The following is a 21550-nucleotide window of genomic DNA, read 5'->3' as shown; positions in this document are numbered from 1 at the left end:
GTATAATCTCTAGTTGTGGAATTGAACTCCCTCCATACATCACAAATACCCATCTCTCTTATCATCTTTCTTACCTTTTTGCCTACAGTGTTATTCTGGGTTTGAGTTAATCTTGACACATCCCACTTTGGCTTCAGTCTCAGATTAAAGTCACCACCACAAATCACCATTCCCTGGGCTTTCGTAATCATTAGATCAAAGATTTGTTTATAGAACCCCCACGTCGCACCTGGAGGTGCATAGACATTTAAGAGAGTGGTTTCTGACTCTTCTAATTTTCCTATAACCATGTTATACCTTGCTTCCTTGTCCGTGATTTCTGCTACCTTTTCAAAGATTACTCTTTTCGATATCAGTGTTGCCACCCCCTTCTGTGTCCTGTTTTGTATGACGCTGAGTAAACCTGATTGAAGCCCTGCCTTTTAAGTTTGGCATGTTCGGAATCAGTTAAATGGGTCTCTTGCAGAAATATTATATCTACCTTGTCTTTTTTCATTTTGCCCATAATTTTGCTTCTTTTTACTGGGTTAAGTACACCCTTCACATTGTAAGAAGCCAAAAGTGGAACTTTTTTGTAAAAACATGAATATAAAAAAAAACATGAATAGAACAGTTCCAGAAAAACGTGAACTTTGTACATTTCACCAGTGTCTCAAGTAGAACTTCCTGTTTTGAGGTCGAGCCGAGATGTTTTGCCGGCTTGGAGGGAAAGCCTCCATGCGTCTCCAGCTGTGGAGGGCCCTCCTTTAAGTTTTCAAAGTGGTCCATGCTTTAAGCTTAGTCAGATCTTCCCTGATCTTACATATTATATTAATAATGTCATTAACCTAACCCAAACGCCTCCCATGGCAGTTTTTTTTTTATTGTTTGTTCCACAGTCACTACTATTATGCCTCCTTACCGTGGAGAATACGTGCCGAGACAAAACAAGTTCATCGGTCAGTCCGTCTGAAAGTGTCCAGTTTCTTTTTAAAACCATCCCGCGGAGCCTCTGGCTGCTGCTCTCCTCCTCCCGGGGACCGGATTTTGCGCCACATCAGGTTTTTGACTCTATAAGCCCAGCTCGCCGGTGGTTTATATATCGTCACGGACAGACCTCTCTTCACCATGTCCTTCGTAGCCTCCTCTACCGAGTTGTACAGGCATGTCTCTCCCTCGTAAAAACAGGGGTGAAGCAAGCTTTTCAAAAGTGTGGGGGATGGATGTGGTCTTTCCAGTTAAGAGAATTTGTTCCAGATGCCTTAACATTTGCATTCCCTCCTGCTCAAATCTTTCTCTAAACTGCATGTCAACATCTAGAACTTTGTAGAATTCAGTCCTGTAGTAGTCAGAAGGGGACACATGTACATGTGCAGGAGCACTACCTGTGAAGCGCTGAGGTGGGATACGGACACGAGGAGAGGCAATAGGAGTGAGATGGAGTGTCTCACACATCCTTGTTGCCTCTCATTTACCCATTCACACATGTGCGGATATATCTGGGAAACAGACAGGTACCAAAAACAACGTCTGTAACGTTCTCTGATGATTATAAACGTTAACTACTCCTTATATGTTTAGTAAACAGGTAGGCACCAAACCCACGTATGTATTTTTCTAATGTGTTTATGAGTGTTTACAGCCATAGACATATATACATATGTTCTTCAATGTGCTTCCTTGTACATACAGCTGTATAGATATAAGTATGTATATATGTTCTTCAGTGACCTGCTCTATGTAAAAGCCAGCCAGCCAATTCCAGTGTCTTATTTTTTGATTTTTGATTTGCAGACTTTGTTATTTTTTTGTCTCCATGATTGTCATTCTTAGTAGTTAAAATCACTGGATATAAAAATGATTCATCAAAATCAGTTAAATGTAAAATGTAATGTAAACATCAGTGCTTTTTATTCCCACAGACATCACATTTACATGTCAGGATCTGGTTATTATAGACACAGATTCAATATTTATCATCACAGTAACAGAGTTACATTCATTGGCAGGTGTAAACACTCATAAACACATTAGAAAAATACATACGTGGGTTTGGTGCCTACCTGTTTACTAAACATATAAGGAGTAGTTAACGTTTATAATCATCAGAGAACATTACAGATGTTGTTTTTGGTACCTGTCTGTTTCCCAGATATATTTCGACGTGTGTGAATGGGTAAATGAGAGGCATTAACTTATAGCACTTTGTAGAAGGAGCTTTATAAAGTTCACTCCATTGACTTCGACATACGATTCAACGCTCAGTGAAGCGTCTATGTATATGTATATCTATGGCTAGTTCCCGCCTCCTCAGCACGAGCTGAACGATAAATCTAACACAGCAAGAGAGGCGGGACTTAAGGCAGAACAGCCAATCATCAGCCGGTCACACTGAAAGCCGGTGTCATGTTTGAAGCAACAACAGGAGAGGGAGGGGGAGAGGAGGCATCCGCAGCGCAGACAGAGAGCGGCCAGAGAAACTGAGCGACTGTAGTAAAGCGTTTGTGCAAAACTGCGGAAAAACTGCAGAAAAAGTGTGGGTGTTAAAACACCCACATCCCCCACGGGTGTGACGCCCCTGCTCGTAAAACACCCTCATTCTGGCTGGAAAAGGAGTTTGGAACCGTATATTATTCTCCCTCAGCACCTTCTTCGCCTCTGCGTAATCCCGGCGCTTCTTGAAGGTCTCCGGTGCATAGTCGTGATCCACAAAGACTTTTTTCTCCTGATACAGAAACCCCTTTTTTCTCCATACCCGTTTCGGGATTTCTCCTTTAGTTTTGCTGCTGGAGAACTTGACAACTATGGATCTCGGGGGAGAATCAGCCGATGGTTTTGGTCCCAATGCACGACGCGCACGCTCGATCTTTAGATCGTCGGTGTCGGGCAACTCCAGTTTTTCCCTCTGTAGATTTTCCACGAATGTTATCATCAATGTGGAGTTGCTCTCCGACCTTTCTTCTATGCCGTGAATTCTTATATTCTCCTGTCTTGCTCTTCCCTCTTGATCCGTTAGCTTATCTTCCAACTTAGCCTGTAGCTTTAGCAGTTCCCTTGTAGCCTCCTCCAGCCCCTGCACTCTTTCCTCAGTCTCTGAAATTCGCATTTCAGCTTCGTCAACTCTGCTGTTAGTTGTCTTAATGTCCTCTCGTATTTCATGGAGAGTCTCTGCATTTTCACGTCGAAACTCTCTCAGTTCTTGCAATATAATTTGCAGGTTAGCCATGTCCACATCCACCTGTAGCTCCCCCGTGTCAGGGTTGCTAGCTGTATCGTCCTCGACGGACTCTTCCTCGGCTGTTTGCGCCCTTTCCTTCGTCTGTGAAATGTTTTTTTGTTTTGATTTGGGCATATTATAAACGCCTCTTTAACTTCTTCTGTTAATGTGTAACAATCTTTTGAAAAAATATGGCGTTTTTCTTGATGATCGGGGAGCTCTGTTATTGTGCTGCCCACCTCATGGCTGCTCAACCGGAAGTCCCAGATCAGCACAGTTTTTAAAGGATATTTAGGACACAGTTGTTTCACACCCAAGACTTAAGCTATAACAAACCCACGCCGGACCCATTCATGTGAGTCAGATTATTTATCTGCTAGTAGAAAATCCATTCTGCACTTTAACACTTAACTGATAAACTAACCAACTAAATTATATGCGAGTGAACCTAAATTAAAAACTAAGAGAACCAGTGCAACCAGAAAAGTAAAGAAAATATCTGGAGCCTTCCCTCATACTTCCTGTAACAATAATATTTTAGCTCCATGTCACGTCATATAACTTCAAATTATACAAAATTTTGTGCGCACATACCGAATGTGCTCCAGATTATCAAATGTGGTGCAAATCAATAAGACATGAAGTGGCATTAAGACACAAGTTAACTCCAAGCTGATAAAGCATTTTACACATGCCATCAAATTTGGTATGCACATCTACACCGATCAGCCACAACATTGAAACCACTGACAGGTGAAGTGAATATCATTGATGTTACAATGCAACATTCTGTTGGGAAACCTTGGGTCCTGGCATTCATGTGGATGCCACTTGACATACACCACCCATCCAAACTAGGGATTGACCAATTATCGGCCTAGCTGATTATCCGCTCCGATATCTGGCATTATACCGATCATCTGTATTAGTGCTTTATCTTCCTGATTGCCGATAAGATTTATTTATCTAAAAATGCACACTGCTACAGCTGACCCTCTGTCTACATTCACCACTCTCACTTAATGTCCCGCCCTCAACACTATTCGATAGGATCACAGGTCACACAAGTAATAAGTAACTATCACTGACGGCTCTGTGCCACTGACAGGCACAGAGAAACAGCAGAGATAGGGGTTAAGCTCAGGTGAGCTGGCCGAGCTGCATTACGAAGGTAAGGTGGCAGGCATTTTCAATTTTATAAACATCACAGTCCTCTACACTGAAGTTCCAAACACACCACAATCCTATGATCTGTTTACACTATGACAAGCATGCGCAGTTTCCCAGTTACACCGCTGGTAATGCCTGAATAATGCACTTAGTTTTAACACAAGTGAAAAAGTTAGCCTATAGCATTAACAATAACAAGATAATAGACTTTAGCCCCATTCACACTGCCGTTTGCATGTGGGGATCCTGCGCCAATTCTCCGCATCCGCCTCTGTGTGAATGTTTCAGATGCGGCGAGGGGTGAAATTTCCCTCCGCCTCTGATGCGCCTTTGGAGGTAGTATCAGAGACGCATTATTGGCGAACCGAACCAGTATGAACGGATAAGCCGGCGGCGCGGAGCAAGGGCGTGTCGATCTGATGGTGTTCACTGTCTGATAACTAAACCGGTCCATCACTCAAAAAAATATAGATAAATGTCCCACAAAGCAACGTTACAGGACCAAACAACAGTACCGTAGTAACTGGTCGTGTCTTTGGCAACTTATATGAGGAAAAAAAATACCGCAATACGTGGAGAAGTGTCTGTCAGCCTGTCGGTCCTACCGACTCTTCGTCACATTTCTGCCTGAAAAACAGCGTCTGTCCCCGGCAAAAAACTTTAACTGACCAACTGTTTGTCGCGACGTCAGCCCTCCACCGAGACTTCAGTGAACTTTCCCCCAGAAAACAGCCTCCCTCCCCGCGAGTGACAGAGTCAGACAGCGTCCAGTTTACTGATGGCAATTATGTAATTATGTAACTTAGAGAAAAACGTAACTTTGTCACTTTCCAGGATGTTTGGTGGGTCAGGATCCCAATCACAACACATTATAACAGCATCCATATGATTATAAACAGTCAGTGTGTACATGTTTAGATTAACAGGTAAACACCGGGGAAACACTTTGAAAAAAACACGTCATCACCATGACGCGTACCGTCACGCCTCTTTTGAAGCCACAGCGCCGGCTTGCTGTGTGAATTATACTCTGGTTTGTCTTTTACACCGGAGCTGCTTGGCTCAGTGTGAACAACCAACGGCGGAGAATTGGCGAACCGCCGCTGCGGCAATAATGCGGCGTCTCTGTGTGAAAAGGGCTTTTATCTCTGTACCCACAGTTAATGTTATAGCTTTGAGGAGTGTTGGAGCCAGTGCAGCTGGAACTTATGTAAGCTTCCACACTGCAAACCCAACGTTACTCGCCTGTATGAGTTGGTGTGTTCACATGCTGGATGTAACGTTAGCCATTAATAATGTATGCTAATGTTGAGTCTCTTACAGCTAATTTGACTGCGTTAGCAAACATCAACAAGGTAGCTATCTGTCTCTGACTGTTACTTGCAACATTTGAGAGGAGCAGGATTTACAAACAATGCAAACCAACTTGAAAGCACATAGCGAATACGCCCTGGCTTACAGTCTATCATATCCCTTAAAAATGGAGTGTGTTATGAGTGACACGTGAACAGCCAATCATTCATCAGTTGTGTAGTTCGGTTGCACCATCGTCATGTGACAGAGTGTCCCTGGGCTTGTTGGGTGAGTTGGACTGGCCAGCTCTGTGCTGCTCTGCCACTCGGGAGGCCCCACGCCCCAACAAACAAGGCCCAAAGGATCTTTTTTTTTTTTTTTTAGCACAAAGTTAACAAATTATCATTTCATTATGCAACACTGTGTTGTATAATGACAAATAAATCCCCTCGAACCTTACTTGTATTTCCATGGTCTCATGCTGCCATTTAGTAATCTTTTTGTACATGGGGCACCAGATGACAGCTAATTCAGTTTGAACCCTTGCTTGCAGTCTATCCCTACAAATCTGCCAAACATGCTGGATCTCCAGGTTGAGGTACATGTAGTTATGGTAACATACACAGTTATGGTTATACCTACCTTGTGGGGGTTGTAGTCAGAGTGGCAAACCACATGGTGCATCCTGTGTGGTTGCGCAGAGCATATGGCACGAATGGTTGCCTCCTCTTGGACAGCTTGACATCTGCTGGAAACAGAAATGAAAACCCAATCAGAGAGAAAATGATTGTGCTGTGCCTTTTAATTATTCATTACTCTCTTAGTCATTTATGTTCAATACTAACAGTCATGCCCTTGCTTTCTTCTTGGTCTCTGAGACCTAAAAAAGCAACCAAAGCACAGATGCCTTGAAATTCCTTTCTTTAGAGGGGCACTCCACCAATTTTACAAACAAATCAATGAAGTAGTCACATGGACAGCTAATCAGCCTGTGAAAACATCGCTAGAGAATCTCTGGAGACTTCAGCTACATCCACACTAATACGGTTTATTAACCATTGTTATGTCAGCTGGGACGGCATGCTATGGAAAGTAATCATATTGTGATGTTTTGAAAGATATTACAATTGCGCTATGATTTATGATAGTGGGAATGATCATTTTTGCATCACAAATTTCCATTTTCACTGAAAAAACTATTAAAATCATGGCTGTGTGACATTAGTTGGGGTCTGTGCAAAACAAACATGTTTTCTTACATCTGGAGAACAAGATCTGTAGGCCAGGACATCTATGCAACTCTACAGTGCATCTTAATAATGCTAATTCTTCACTCTTTTTACCTTCACGTAAGGACGTATTTTACCCTCTCATCCGACCCGTTATTGATCAGAATGATACTTTTTATGACCCGTCCCACCTGATCCACGGACTGAGATCCGCACACACAGAGGGACGCAGCAGCGCTCCTCCTCTTACGTGCTGACTTGTTTGTGTCTGTGTACAACTACTCCACATGCCTTTAATTGCCCCCGGGGACAAATAAAGTTTTTTGAATTGAATTGAATTGAATTACCCAGTTAAATATCAGTGTATCTTTTCATATGCAGTCAAACAGAGCTGTTGATGGGACAGATGATTGTAAAATGGCGGGGCAGAGGGTCCAGCAGCCGAAGACCACTTCCCTGTCCCTAACTGAAGACGGGTGCCACTGTTTAATATGCACCATGCCCTGGCGCACCTGGCTCTTAAACGGAATGGGAGACGACACTCAGATTAAACCCATGACTAATTCAGAGTCTAAATACAACCTTTTTGTGCCGTTATTTGCGTCCAGATTATCCGCTGTTTAACAAGCAAAAAGGACTTGGACACGTTCCTAATGCACTAAGACCAGGCACCATAGACTGTTTAAATAGGGCCCACGTTTTTTTAATAAATGCACCTCTAACCTTATAGAAATCAGTGGAGTACCCCTTTAAAAAGGCAGCTTGTCCAGAAATGAAAATAAGTATAATTGTTATATCATAACAATTATATTATATTTGGCTTGGCTTAGTCTATTGCTTCTCTTTTTACGTTCTACACATGAACATACAGTGTATATAGATCAATATGTGGAATCAAATATAAACTGAAAGCACACATATACACAACAGTATCCATTTGTAGATCACAAAAGTTTTTCCTATAGGTAACTGAAAGCAAACTCTCACAATCCTTACATACTTAGCATCACACTTGTTTGTAAGATTTTTAAAATGTAACAAAAGGCCAGAAAAATAATTTCTTGTTCCTGAACCACATTAAATGAGTAGTACTAGCGCATTGAACAAAAATACAAAATACACACAAAGCAGACTGCTGTTATTTAGCAAATACATAACATTTTTGGCAAAGAAATACTGGCAACAGTTTTACCTCTTTGTCCTGCAGTTATTTATTTTCCAGATTAATCTTTTATTTTAAATTTAGCAGGTGTCACAACTTACATTCTTTCAACTTTATTTGTATACCCAGTATAAGCAGTATAAACACTACCTGACATGTAGCACCCAATAAAGTCATAATTTCCAGAAAATGCAATAAGATTTGCACCTAACTTGATCTAAATGTAATAAAACCCAATCATTTTACAAAATGTCCTGACTGATATTGTTACAACATTTTTACCAATAAAAATTAACTTATTAAACAATGGTAATTTATAACATTTTCTGGTGGGTCATTTGTATTTTTTTTCTGAACGGATAATGTAAAACTTCTGAAAGATAATGTAGTAATCTAAAATGCTACTTGTCCCTGCAGTGTTAGGTACATTTTAGTTACTGTCGTGTTAGCCTACTGAAAACACCAACAGTTCACAGTAATTTCATGTGTAAAAGAGTGGTTGTTGTTATCAGGCAAAGACGCATTAAACTTAAACCCCTATCAATCGTAAATGAACACACCCATATCCACGTTGATTGGTCATGGTTAAAGGATGGTCCATTAGACCAGAGCAGCTCTCAGATTAGACACCATTATATGATGTGTTGCTCAAAGTATGCACATTAACTTAATCGTTATTATTTCATTTAAAATCCAATGTATATAATATTCTAAAAATTCTTCAAACTTCAAAAATGTCAAAAAATGTTGAACTCTCAACTGAAAATGAACATAACCATATTAAAGCATTCGTCTTATGTTATTAGTTTGAAAAAAACAAAAACAAAAACAACTGACCCACCTGAAAGTGTAATAGATCCCCAATAATGTAATAAGGTGTTACATTAATGGTAAACATGTTATTACACTATCAGTCATGACATTTCATTACATTTTCAATCAAGTTGAGTGCAATCTTTGTTTTTTTTATATTTTCAAAATGTTACTACATCAATAGATGCTACAGGACACAAAGAGACTGCCCAAAATCTGCAATCAGATAAGTTTGACAGACCATAATCAAATGTCTTTAAGCTAACAGAGTAGCATGCTTTACTACGCAATGTCCATCATTCTACCAAAAACACACTACTGTACATACTACATACTACGGACTACTGTGCCATAATATCAAGTAGTGAATTTTCACAATGGATTCACAATTACTGGCCATGCATTGGAAAGCAAATGAGGTACACGTCATGCTGTTCAGGCAAAACACAAAGCCAAAAGAAAGTTAAATTGGCTTGGAAGAGGAGGAATACAGGACAGTTTGAATAAACTAGAGCGAGTGCAACACTGTGGTTCAGCTTCACAAAAAGCTTTGTGAGAGAAATGTGCTTTGACAACTTGAGCGTGAAAGTCCTATGAGTGCTAAATGCCACCAACCATTACATGAATAACTGACAGTGAGTAAAATACATAGCTTTCTTTTATTTAATATGCATTTATATTGTTGGATTAATTTGTCTTGGTCTTGACATGTTGATTTAAAGTGGTCATGTGGAGATTTCTTGTTATCAAACAAAAGATATGATTGTATTCAGTGTTACTCACTAAAACTCAGTGTTTTAGTGACCAAGATTGAGGTCTAAGAAACACGTTTCTTCCTTATAAAACACAAAAACAATTTTTAATGTTTTTCAAATCCACTATTGTTTACAACCATGTTTGTGAGCTTGCAGTCTTCGGGCCCAATCTTATGCCAAGCACAAAGCGGCGCACAGTGCATCACAAGTATCATTGCTGTTTTCTGACCGATGCAATTTTCATCAACCACGATGTTGTGTTGTGTGGCAGCAGAAAGTGACTGCACTACAGACCAACAAAAACCTGGTCTTATGTCAATTGCGCAGTATTTTTCCTGCTATTTAAAGGTTGCATTATTCAGATAGTAAGCTGTGTCTACATAGGCAGGGTCACAACGTGCACACACTCTGCTTTAATGATGACAAGGCTGCTTTAGGGTATATAAAATGTTTCCATTTGAAGTGCAGTCATTTCACTGCAGCAAATATCATGTATTACATTTAAGCATCAAAACTAAAATCTATAGTAATTAACTTCACGGGAGAGAGAAAACACTCCAGGGGAATGAGAAGTAAACTTTTAGCTTCTGAAATAAATATTTTTTTGAAAGAACTTTTGAACTTGGAGGACGGCTGCTTTACTCCAAAAAGTTTCACTGTATGAACCTGAAATGTGTGTGTGTGACCTTTTGAATGTGGAGAAGAGCACAGAACATTAAAGTGAAACTCTCACCAAAATGCAACCTAGGCATTTTTTGTGAACGTATTTGAGTCAAACCTTCATGTAAAAGCATAATTACGACGAAAAAGCCACTTTTAAGACTCACCATAGTTTCGTTTCCGGGTCAAACACATTTTCAATAGTGTGCAGGGGCACACACGTGAGTTGTTCAAAAACCTTCTTTTTAGTAAACTCTGTGTACACAAGCGATGTTCTCAATGCTCGTGTTCATGTGTAGAGACCCTGGTGATGCTATGAGCAAAGTTTCATGTTGTGTCGAGTCTTCTTAGTGTTTTAAAAATAGCGATTTTGATGCTACCGTAAAGTTGCCCCTGCACACCATTGAAAATGAGTTTGACCCGGAAACAAAACTACGGTGAATCTTAAAAGTGGCTTTTTCGTTGTAATTATGCTTTTACATGAAGGCTTGACTCAAATACATTCACAAAAAAAGCCTAGGTTGCATTTTCGCAAGAGTTTCACTTTAATTAACATGAGCGACTGATGCTGACGGCATGTTGGGAGATTTAAGTAATCAATGACGTTAAACAAATTGTGTACATCATCGCTCTTAAATGGAGACACACTTATTGTTTGTACTGCAGGGGTTCGATGCAGGTAATGTCATTAATATTTTATTCAAGGGTTACTATATAGTTTTGAAGAAGAAATTCAAACTCAGAATTTTAATATTTACAATATTAATGAGGAAATAATACAAACTCAGAAATATGTATTTTTTCCTTAAGTGAATAAACAAGCTGTTTTCAGAGGAAATAAGATGCCAGAACACTGCTTGAAGCTAGAAAGGTGGCAGGGTCCGCCACATACAAACAAAGTAAAACAGTATAAATTGTGTTGTCCTTTAAGGTCAGTTTGTTTATTCAGTCATGAAAACAAAGAGAGTTTGATTATTTAGTTTGTTTAGGCAGAAAAAAAATCAGCCAATGAACATCTTTCTCAGCTCATTAACATTTATTCACCAAAACTACAGAGTGCTGCTTCAAAGATGTAATATTTCTCCCACTTGCCTCCCATCAACAAGTCAGATTGATAATTTTTGTGATCTGGCCGAGCTGGTTCGTGCATCACAATTACACATCCATGGACTCACATCAGTGCTCCTCCTCAGTTAAATATTGGGCCGTTTGCTCATATGCAATCAAACAGGCTTATGGATGGGACAGAGGATTGGGAGCCGGCAGTGGCAGAGGGTCCACAGGCCCAGCAACATACACCTGTCCCTTAGAGAGTCATCTTAGACCGTTTGACTCTTTTTTGATTGATCCTTGCTACAGATCTGTATTACCTTAACAACACTGCAAGATGTCTCAGCACCCATGGGGAACAACTGATGATGTCTGAATAAGAGTTTTGATACTCAGTGTGCTGCTGAGGGAGACTGTCTGGGCGACTAAACTCTCAACTGTACCTCTGGAGTGAATCTGCTGCTCGAGGCAGGTCAAGCTGGCTGTGCTCCTAGTTCTAAGGTGAGCAAGAGGAGCACCTGACAGCAGAGAGAGAGAGTTACTGCACAACAGACAGACACGTTCATCATCCTCATTCTGTACTCTGTGTTGGCACTTCTCTTCAAATCAATACTTTTATGAATAGTCCGAGTCATGCTTCACTTCAAGTCATCTCCATTCAATTTACATGTGTTCACAGTAGCACACAAACATAACACAAATCCATTCATTTCCTATTACATTGAGGGACCAGAGGAACTTGGCTGAAGAGTGGCAGGGTTTGTGGTTAATTTAACTGATTGATGCTACTAATACCAATAGCATTTCTTGGCTAAAATGAATATAAACAAAATGAATGAAAGCCTGGTGTAGAGCAGCTAAACCTCCTGCTCTGCCTACAACTCTTCAGAAGAAAGCAACCCCTCAACCAAGTTTCCTCATGCAACCAAAGTAACCAACCAAAGCCCTACCAGTCCTAAACTAGCCACTTCAATGATAACTGTAGTTATTCTATCATTTTCTTATTAGCAACAAATCCCATGAGAATATCAAATCCAACTTCATGTCAGTTTGTCTTAATGACAATGACTTCCTGTCTGTGGCTCTAAGCCAGAGGCCCACTGGTTCTGTGCAGTTGATAACTGTACTTTTAAGCAACGTTATTCAAACAGGAGGTAATAGTGCTTTTTGCTTTTTCAACAGTGGATAAATGCACATATTGGGCTCGTAAGAATTTGGGGCAGCAACAGGAGGCTGTATGTGGAATTAAGTGTGGTGTTAATGTTACTAAGTAAAATGTTACCCAGTGCAAAAGCACGATTCATTGATGTGTTTTTGGACAACAACAAGGCTCCATGGTAAAGAAGAATGACATTTATCAGGCTTTGATACAAACAGAATGCTTGCTGGTTGAGATTTGGTGGTAATGAGAAAAATATACAAAATTACAATCAAGACTTAAGTTTTTTGCTGGTAACAATGTCTTTTAGTGTCATCTGAGTTGGTAGATAACCAAATATCTGATTAAAGATCACATCAGTCTTTCTTCATTGTATAACTAATTATGCAAATTTGAGAGTGTGGAAATGTCATGCAGACTGTGTTGCCATTTTAACTGACTAGCAAATGAAGATGACATCCACTAACTAGTGCAAGATATATCATTGGAGGCTGCCTAAGCTTACATATTTGAAACAGTCATCTGGCTATTCTGTTATCTTCTCATCTAGTTACTTTTGGAACACTTGATTTTACAGGTCTGCAAATTTTAGAATCAGAATAAAAAACAAAAATACTTTCTTGACCCCTGAGGGGAAATTGGTTAAGGAGCAGACATACCAGGCTGCATGCACCTTTACCCATGCACAGATTGTCCTGGTGATGGTAAATAGGTGGTAATTACCAAGTAACATATTTGAAATTTCTTTGAATTACCCCCCATTTTCACAATAATTACATTAAAAAAAAAACCAATACTATTTCATAATAATATTGTGCTATTTTTCAACAAGCACTTAATAAATACCTGCTAATTTATTTAATACATTTGCAGGAAACTTCCAACTGCTTTCTGCTTAACTTCTGCTGATCATGACATTCGAAATTTCCAGCTAGTTCCCGTCTAACTTTCCCTCAGTAGGCCACTAAACTGAAGTGAGTTGTCGCATCTTTATTTCTGGTGTCTGGTTTCTACTTCTGCAGGTCAGTAAATCGAAGTACATTTCTTAATCATTTATATTTCATCGATTTCTATAATTTCAGCAGATCAGGAGTAGTCAGCAGTAACTTAACACAACTCGTGAAACAGTTGAAAACCAGTATGATGTCACTAACAGTTAGCAAATAACATGACATTTTATTAAGAAATACAGTGCAGGTGAAAGTTAAAGGTTTTCCGCCTCTGTTATACTTACTAGGTCCCGACAGCACACAAATAGCTTTTATTTACGTATTTATTAAAATGTTTCTATTTCAAATGCTGTTTAATTTTGGTTTACATAAATAAACTTTTTATACCTAGTTTATTAAACTCTGATGAGAGCTCATCTTGATTAAATTAATCCTTGTTGGTGCAAGCCAGAAACTCATTCTCCTGACCTGAAGGTCTACCACTCCAGCCTGTTTTACACATTGGCTTAAGGAGATATTGTTATACAACTGGAACGACTGCATCTGTACAAACCCAATACACAGAGTAGATTCTTAATGAGAAATTGGTGGCCTTTCTTGGCTTAAGGTCAAATTACTCCACATCCACAGAGCTTCCCACCCGCCTGGCCGGCCAGGCAGTTGCCTCATGAATGATGCAATCCATCAGACATGTGGATTGCCTCATGTCTGATGCAATCCATTCACCATTTAACTGTACCTCACTCCTGAGTTGTTAATATTGTGACAGCATCTTTAAGCCTTATTGTAATGTCTTGTTCTGTTTTGTTTGTATTCTGCTGTTGTATATGGCTCTGTTTAATGGCCTGCTGAGGGGAAGTTAGACAGAAACTAATTGGAAATTAAAATGTCATGATCAGCCGAAACCAGTTGGAAGTTTTCTGCAAATGTATTTAAAAAATCAGCAGCTATTTATTAACTGCTTGTTGGAAAATAGCACACTATTATCATTAAATCATATTGTGGTCATTTTCAATACATTTTGAGGGATATTTTTGTGGTAATTTGGGGGTAATTTAAAAAAAAAATTCAAACATGTTACTTGGTAATAACACTTTCTAACTGTGAAATTTCCGGACCTGAAAATTAAGTGTTACCTGTTTTTTTTTTTTTTTAAAACACACAAATTAAAATTCGTTATCTAAGATGACATATGTGGCCGTCCGTTTAATGAATTCAAAACATAATCCTGACAGAGTCTTTGAGTACTCATGTGAAGATCTTTACCACCCAGTGATTTGTTATTGGTACTGTGTGCAGCTGGAACTCACTCTGTCCTAAGCTGGGTGGGTCGACTGAGGAGCCCATCCAGAGCAGTGGGGGTGAAGAGTGGGGAGTCTGTTCCTCATCATTACAGTAGTCAGCCATCCAGGAGCTCTTGGTGGTGTTGTACTGTTCTGGAAGGACCAGATAAAACACATTTCTGGCTTGTTGAAAAACACTGTAACTGGAAACCAGCATCAAGTGGTACTGAGTGATATGACTACTCATTGTGTAAACCCCAAAACACTGTAAAACCTGCTGTGCAGCCTGTGCATGTTTGTTTATGTACTCACCCAACAGGACAGAAGTGATGTTCACGTCCAGTCTCTGCTTGGCTCTGATCCCCATCTTTAGACGTGGAGGATGGAGACGGCCGGCGGCCTGCTGCTGCCAAGAAAGGAAGCAGGGCCAGGGCTCGACGAAGGGCTCCCAGCCTGGCACACACATGATAATGATTGCCGCCCTGGAGCTTACGTTTGCAGTTTGCATTAAGGTATAATCAGTCCCTAGATAATATCATCTCACTTGCTCTGCACGTCACACTTAGTGATGTCAAAACTCTTGCATTGCCGCTGCTTTAGCTAACTTCCTGTTGGTTTTACAGTTAGCAGTCCCCTCCCTCGGAGCAGACAGGGATACAAGAAAATGTATTTTCTCTTTTCTGCATGAGCAGGGGGAGGAGAGACATGGGTGACTGACCAAACACTGTAACAGTGATGGCAGTTGGAATACAGAGCTCTCGCACTTGCCGTTCAACACATTATAGTTGGGAATAGAATTTTAAATACACTGAACAAAAATATAAATGCAACACTTTTGTTTTTGCTCCCATTTTTCATGAGCTGAACTCAAAGATCTAAAACATTTTCTATTTACACAAAAGAACCATTTCTGTTAAATATTGTTCACAAATCTGTCTAAATCTGTGTTAGTGAGCACTTCTCCTTTGCCGAGATAATCCATCCCACCTCACAGGTGTGGCATATCAAGATGCTGATTAGACAGCATGAATATTGCACAGGTGTGCCTTAGGCTGGCCACAATAAAAGGCCACTCTGAAATGTGCAGTTTTGCTGTATTGGGGGGTCTGGGGGGGTCAGAAAACCAGTCAGTATCTGGTGTGACCACCATTTGCCCACCAGAGCTGTTGCCCGTGAATTGAATGTTCATTTCTCTACCATAAGCTGTCTCCAAAGGCGTTTCAGACAATTTGGCAGTACATCCAACCGGCCTCACAACCGCAGACCATGTGTAACCACACCAGCCCAGGACCTCCACATCCAGCATGTTCACCTCCAAGATCGTCTGAGACCAGCCACCCGGACAGCTGCTGCAACAATCGGTTTGCATAACCAAAGAATTTCTGCACAAACTGTCAGAAACCGTCTCAGGGAAGCTCATCTGCATGCTCATCGTCCTCATCGGGGTCTCGACCTGACTGCAGTTCGTCATCGTAACCGACTTGAGTGGGCAAATGCTCAAATTCGATGGCATCTGGCACGTTGGAGAGGTGTTCTCTTCACGGATGAATCCTGGTTTTCACTGTTCAGTGCAGATGGCAGACAGCGTGTGTGGCGTTGTGTGGGTGAGCAGTTTGCTGATGTCAGCGTTGTGGATCGAGTGGCCCATGGTGGCGGTGGGGTTATGGTATGGGCAGGCGTATGTTATGGACAACGAACACAGGTGCATTTTACTGATGGCATTGTGAATGCACAGAGATACTGTGACGAGATCCTGAGGCCCATTGTTGTGCCATTCATCCACGACCATCACCTCATGCTGCAGCATGATAATGCACGGCCCCATGTTGCAAGGATCTGTACACAATTCCTGGAAGCTGAAAACATCCCAGTTCTTGCATGGCCAGCATACTCACCGGACATGTCACCCATTGAGCATGTTTGGGATGCTCTGGATCGGCGTATACGACAGCGTGTTCCAGTTCCTGCCAATATCCAGCAACTTCGCACAGCCATTGAAGAGGAGTGGACCAACATTCCACAGGCCACAGTCAACAACCTGATCAACTCTATGCGGCAAATGGTGGTCACACCAGATACTGACTGGTTTTCTGACCCCCCCAGACCCCCCCAATACAGCAAAACTGCACATTTCAGAGTGGCCTTTTATTGTGGCCAGCCTAAGGCACACCTGTGCAATATTCATGCTGTCTAATCAGCATCTTGATATGCCACACCTGTGAGGTGGGATGGATTATCTCGGCAAAGGAGAAGTGCTCACTAACACAGATTTAGACAGATTTGTGAACAATATTTAACAGAAATGGTTCTTTTGTGTAAATAGAAAATGTTTTAGATCTTTGAGTTCAGCTCATGAAAAATGGGAGCAAAAACAAAAGTGTTGCGTTTATATTTTTGTTCAGTGTAGATTTAAAATATTGCTTACTGTTTCATTTAATTTGTCCTGACCACCAGAGGCAGTGCTAAACACTGGATATTCTCCGTCTTGCACACGCACAGGCCAAATATTTAATCCCAACAAAGTCACATGCTGTATGACCTAGGACGACACAGGGCCTGACTATATGAGCCAACGTTATCATGAAACATGTCCCCACTATTTTATGCTCACAGGTAATACGTGGATGCAAGTTGAAACTAAAGCCAGTCACCAGCAGCACTGTAACCACATGGTTGGAGCTGCAGTTTTGTCCTCCAAGGGCGATTAGACAACCAAGGCTACACTCCTGACTGTCAGACTGGTGTTCATGATTGACACAATGACACTTTATGACAACATTCATGAACATTAATAAAGACTGCTTCATGTTCATGACAGGTGTCATGTCCGTCTTATGCACACCCCTTTAAACAAAGTGTTGAACGTTCTAATGTTGCAAGTAAATGTGATTACCTGACAGCTCTCTGTTGTAGTAGTCTCCAGATAGACTAAAGCTGGCATTGCCTTCCTGGGTGGAACCAATGCGTTGCAGCACATAAAGCCCTGCAATAACAAACACTCAGCAGATCACATCAGGCTCAGTTACAATATATTCACCCTCAGCTTCCTGAATGTGTTATTATTTATTTATCAAGTTGTCATGCTTCTAAGCACTTTTTATGATAGTGTGGTGACTAATTCTTAAAAACTTAGATTGTGTCCAGGAAATGTGGTCAGTGAAAGAGAGTGAGAAGGATAATACAGTGGGAACAATCAAACTAGGCCACTGTGGTTCGACGGTTATGTATCTTAAACAGCGGGCCACAGCACTACTCCAGGTTTAAAAAGCAGAGAAGCTGAGTATAAGCAACAATAAACAACAACAGCCACTGTTGGTGATTAACAGCGACTTCTACATACTTCAAAAGCTACTTGCTTAGCACCGAATACTGTGGTAAGATACAATTTGGAACTTGAGCTGTGTAATCTTTCATCATAATTACAATACCAATTAAGATAAATAATTCCCCAAACTTCATCATGTGCTTGATAATGCAAATGTGTGTATATGTAAATAAGACTTACTGGAAAAGGTGAGCTCAGCCAGTGGTATGTCACAGTCCAGGCAGTCATCGATGAAACAGATGCAGACACTCTCAGCCTTCACCTCCACTCCAGACAGAGGAGCTGAGTGGCTGCTGGAGCCAGAGTCAGCCCTGGCTCTGGGATGGCCCACCATGTTTTCAGCATTCTCCAGCAGCCATGTGGCAGCCTGGTCAAGCTGGCCTGAGGGTCACATATAATGGTTGGTCAAAACTTCTTAAGGGACTCTACTGCCAGGTATAAAGAACAGTGTTAAAGGTCTTGCTCACCTTTACAGTGGATCAGGGCTCTTTTGCAGTCCTCCTTCCTGAAGCCAAGGTCTTGTAAACGGGTCAGCTGGCCCTCTGTGGAGACAAAACAAAGCTTCATTATTAGCTTTTCTCAGAACAGTAATAAGCAGTGAACTCAAAACATACCATCATTGTAACTAAATAGTGAGTACTGCGAGTAATAATAATTTCAAACAATTCAAGATGTATGCAATCAACAAAGCAATGATAGCTTTGGACACAAAAACAAAAGACTTCGGATTTTATTCTTTTTTGGGATAGAAAAGCAGTTAGACGGCAGAAAAAAAAATAAAGAATTGCTGGTCTTAACATACCAATGAGGGCCTCAGTCTTCTGCCTGAAACTGTCTTTGAGTGTAGCCGTGGGCTCAGTGCTGGTTGCAGTGGTGGTGTCAGAGTCAGAGGGCATTGGAGTGCTGGCAGAAGGGATTGACTTGGTGATGGCCAAGAAGAGCTGAATGTCATTGTAGGACAGACGGATGTCCAAAGCAGGAAACTGAATCTGTCAGAGAATCACATGCACAATTAAAGTGGCAATGCACTGCTGGTTGTAACACTTGTTGCACACACCGTCAACACTCTGCTGGTGTATGATCGCCAAACGCTGCTAGATCTGAGAATCTCCACCAAAAATCTTGTCAACTTTGATTGTTATGGAGAAAAAACTCTGCCTCCTTTCCTATTGGACATCCCTACATACTTCTGCCGCACTCCAGCACCACCCCCGCAGCGAAAACGGCACCTTTGCCGGGGTAAGCGTAGTGGCTGTCTGGTGAGGCTGAGGGCCGGGTTGGCACGTCCTGATCGAGGTGGATATGGAGCTGGGCCTTGCCTGTGTATCTCTCGACGTTCGCTGGACCCTGTCGCTGCCTGGTTGGTACACCGCTGGCGGGCTCGGATGTGGTGTTCCAGCCCCACGGACCCTGCTTTTAGTTAGAAAATGCGCCACATTTGCAGCCAGGTAAAGGCTGCAATCTGCTGTCTTGTCTATGTGAAATGGAGGTGTAATATTCCTTCTTTTCAAAAAAGCCGCCACTGGGGTAGGCGTAAACATATGACGTGACGTGAAGCACGAAGTTGGGCATAAACAGTGACATACAACAGTCCCTGTGATCTGGTTATTGACGATTCTCTCGGCTGTGATGGTTAGCATCTCCCGGATGTCAGCGGCTTTCCAGTTGCTCATCTTGACGTCCGCAGATGAAGTGATGAACTGACTGCTGTGATCAGCTGTTTCCTGCTTTTAAAACTCCCGGCTGTGGGTCACACAACAGTGCACATCATCGACACCTACGCCCTTGTCACGCAATTGCCAGCACATCGACGCCTTGGATTTACATAGCAATGGAGGTGGCAAAAAGTGTACCCTCCAAGGCGTCATATTGGCGGACCAAAACAGACCCCCAATATACCGCGGTCTGTCTAAATTTGCGGACCTAGCTGCAAAAAGGACAGCCAAATTGGCGCGTTGCTGTCCAGTATAAAAATGGCCCGTCTCTGCTAACGCAGAGTGAATCTGGGGAACCTGCGGCCTCTGTGTCGGGCCTCCTTGTCAGCTGTTCCCCCTGACCCACCATCTCTTGCCAGGTTTGGCCTGTAAGCGCCAGATCACTTGCGAATAAATCATTTATCCTTAAGGATTTCTTCATATCCCAGGAACTGGATTTCCTCTTTATCTCCGAGACTTGGCTGAGTGTTGGTGAGTCCAGTGTCTTCACAGAACTTTTACCTGACAAGTGCTGCTATTTTAATTCTCCTCGGACGTCTGGCCAAGGAGGAGGAATTGTGACTGTTCTCAAGAGTGACTTTAAATGTAAACAGATAACGCTGTCATCCTCCTTCACCAGCTTTGAACTGAGTTTGTTTGAGCTGGGGCATTCTCACACGATGTTGTGTGCTGTGGCCCATCGGCCTCCCAAATACAACAGAGACTTTTTAACAGATTTTTCTGTGTTCTTGGCTGATATTATGCCCAAATATGACCGGGTCCTTATTGTTGGAGATTGTAATATTCATGTGTGTTGCCCTGAAAACCCTTTGGCACGAGACTTTTTAAACATCATTGACTCTTTTAATCTTGTGCAGTCTGTACTTGGGCCTACACATGAACGTGGTCACACACTTGATCTTGTTTTATCCTATGGTTTGCCTGTTTTTAACCTGGAGGTCTGTGACGCTTTTTTTCTCTGATCATATGCCTGTACTTTTTGAAGCTGCTGTTTGCTGTCACACAGTTAAACCTCACCCTGCTGCGAGCAGCAGGGTGAGGTGAAGCTTTGCTCGTAGTATCACCAGGGTCTCTACACATGAACACGAGCATTGAGAACATTGTTTGTGTACACGGAGTTTACTAAAAAGAAGGGTTTTGAGCAACTCACTTTAGCAGTAGCAGTAGCCGTCCTGCCAGTCGAGATGCGTCGATCCCTGAGTGCGGCGTAACATGGAGGAAAAAGCTCCATGTTACACCGGGGATCGGGGCTCGACTTTTCTCGACTGGCAGTACGGCGACGAGTGGAGCAAGCTACTGCTAACGTGAGTTGTTCAAAAACCTTCTTTTTAGCAAACTTTGTGTACACAAACGATGTTCTCAATGCTCGTGTTCATGTGTAGAGACCCTGGTGATGCTACGAGTAAAGTTTCATGTTGTGTTGAGTCTTCTTAGTGTTTTAAAAATAGCGTTTTTAATGTTACCGTAAAGTTGCCCCTGCACACCATTGAAAATGAGTTTGACCCGGAAACGAAACTACGGTGAATCTTAAAAGTGGCTTTTTCGTCGTATTTATGCTTTTACATGAAGGCTTGACTCAAACACATTCACAAAAAAAGCCTAGGTTGCATTTTGGCAAGAGTTTCACTTTAAGGGATACAGTAAAGTATTATCAGCAAAATGTACTTAAACTACATACACTAACTACTGGCATTGAAATACCCTTTTGCTGAGAGGCAACAGTGCTAACCATTTCACCACTGCGCCGTCTCCAGTTACAAACTACAAATTTTATTTTGTTTGAGTGCTCA

The 21550-nt window shown here is 41.5% G+C and overlaps 1 protein-coding gene across 1 annotated transcript in view; it reads right to left on the bottom strand.

Moving 5' to 3' along the window:
* vps13d (vacuolar protein sorting 13 homolog D) overlaps positions 1-21550 on the bottom strand; it is a 134786-nt gene that overhangs the window by 49451 nt on the left and 63785 nt on the right. The window contains exons 34-41 of the mRNA XM_073470564.1: positions 18848-19034; positions 18513-18587; positions 18226-18426; positions 17614-17703; positions 15033-15173; positions 14748-14873; positions 11772-11846; positions 6302-6407 (exon numbers count right to left, since the gene is read on the bottom strand). Coding sequence (XP_073326665.1) covers positions 6302-6407; positions 11772-11846; positions 14748-14873; positions 15033-15173; positions 17614-17703; positions 18226-18426; positions 18513-18587; positions 18848-19034 — 1001 coding nt within the window. The remainder of the gene's footprint in view (positions 1-6301; positions 6408-11771; positions 11847-14747; positions 14874-15032; positions 15174-17613; positions 17704-18225; positions 18427-18512; positions 18588-18847; positions 19035-21550) is intronic.

The sequence above is a fragment of the Pagrus major genome, chromosome 7, assembly GCF_040436345.1.
Source record: "Pagrus major chromosome 7, Pma_NU_1.0".
NCBI classification, from domain to species: domain Eukaryota; kingdom Metazoa; phylum Chordata; class Actinopteri; order Spariformes; family Sparidae; genus Pagrus; species Pagrus major.
Note: the sequence above shows the minus strand (reverse complement) of the source record. Positions and strands in the feature narration are given on the sequence as shown.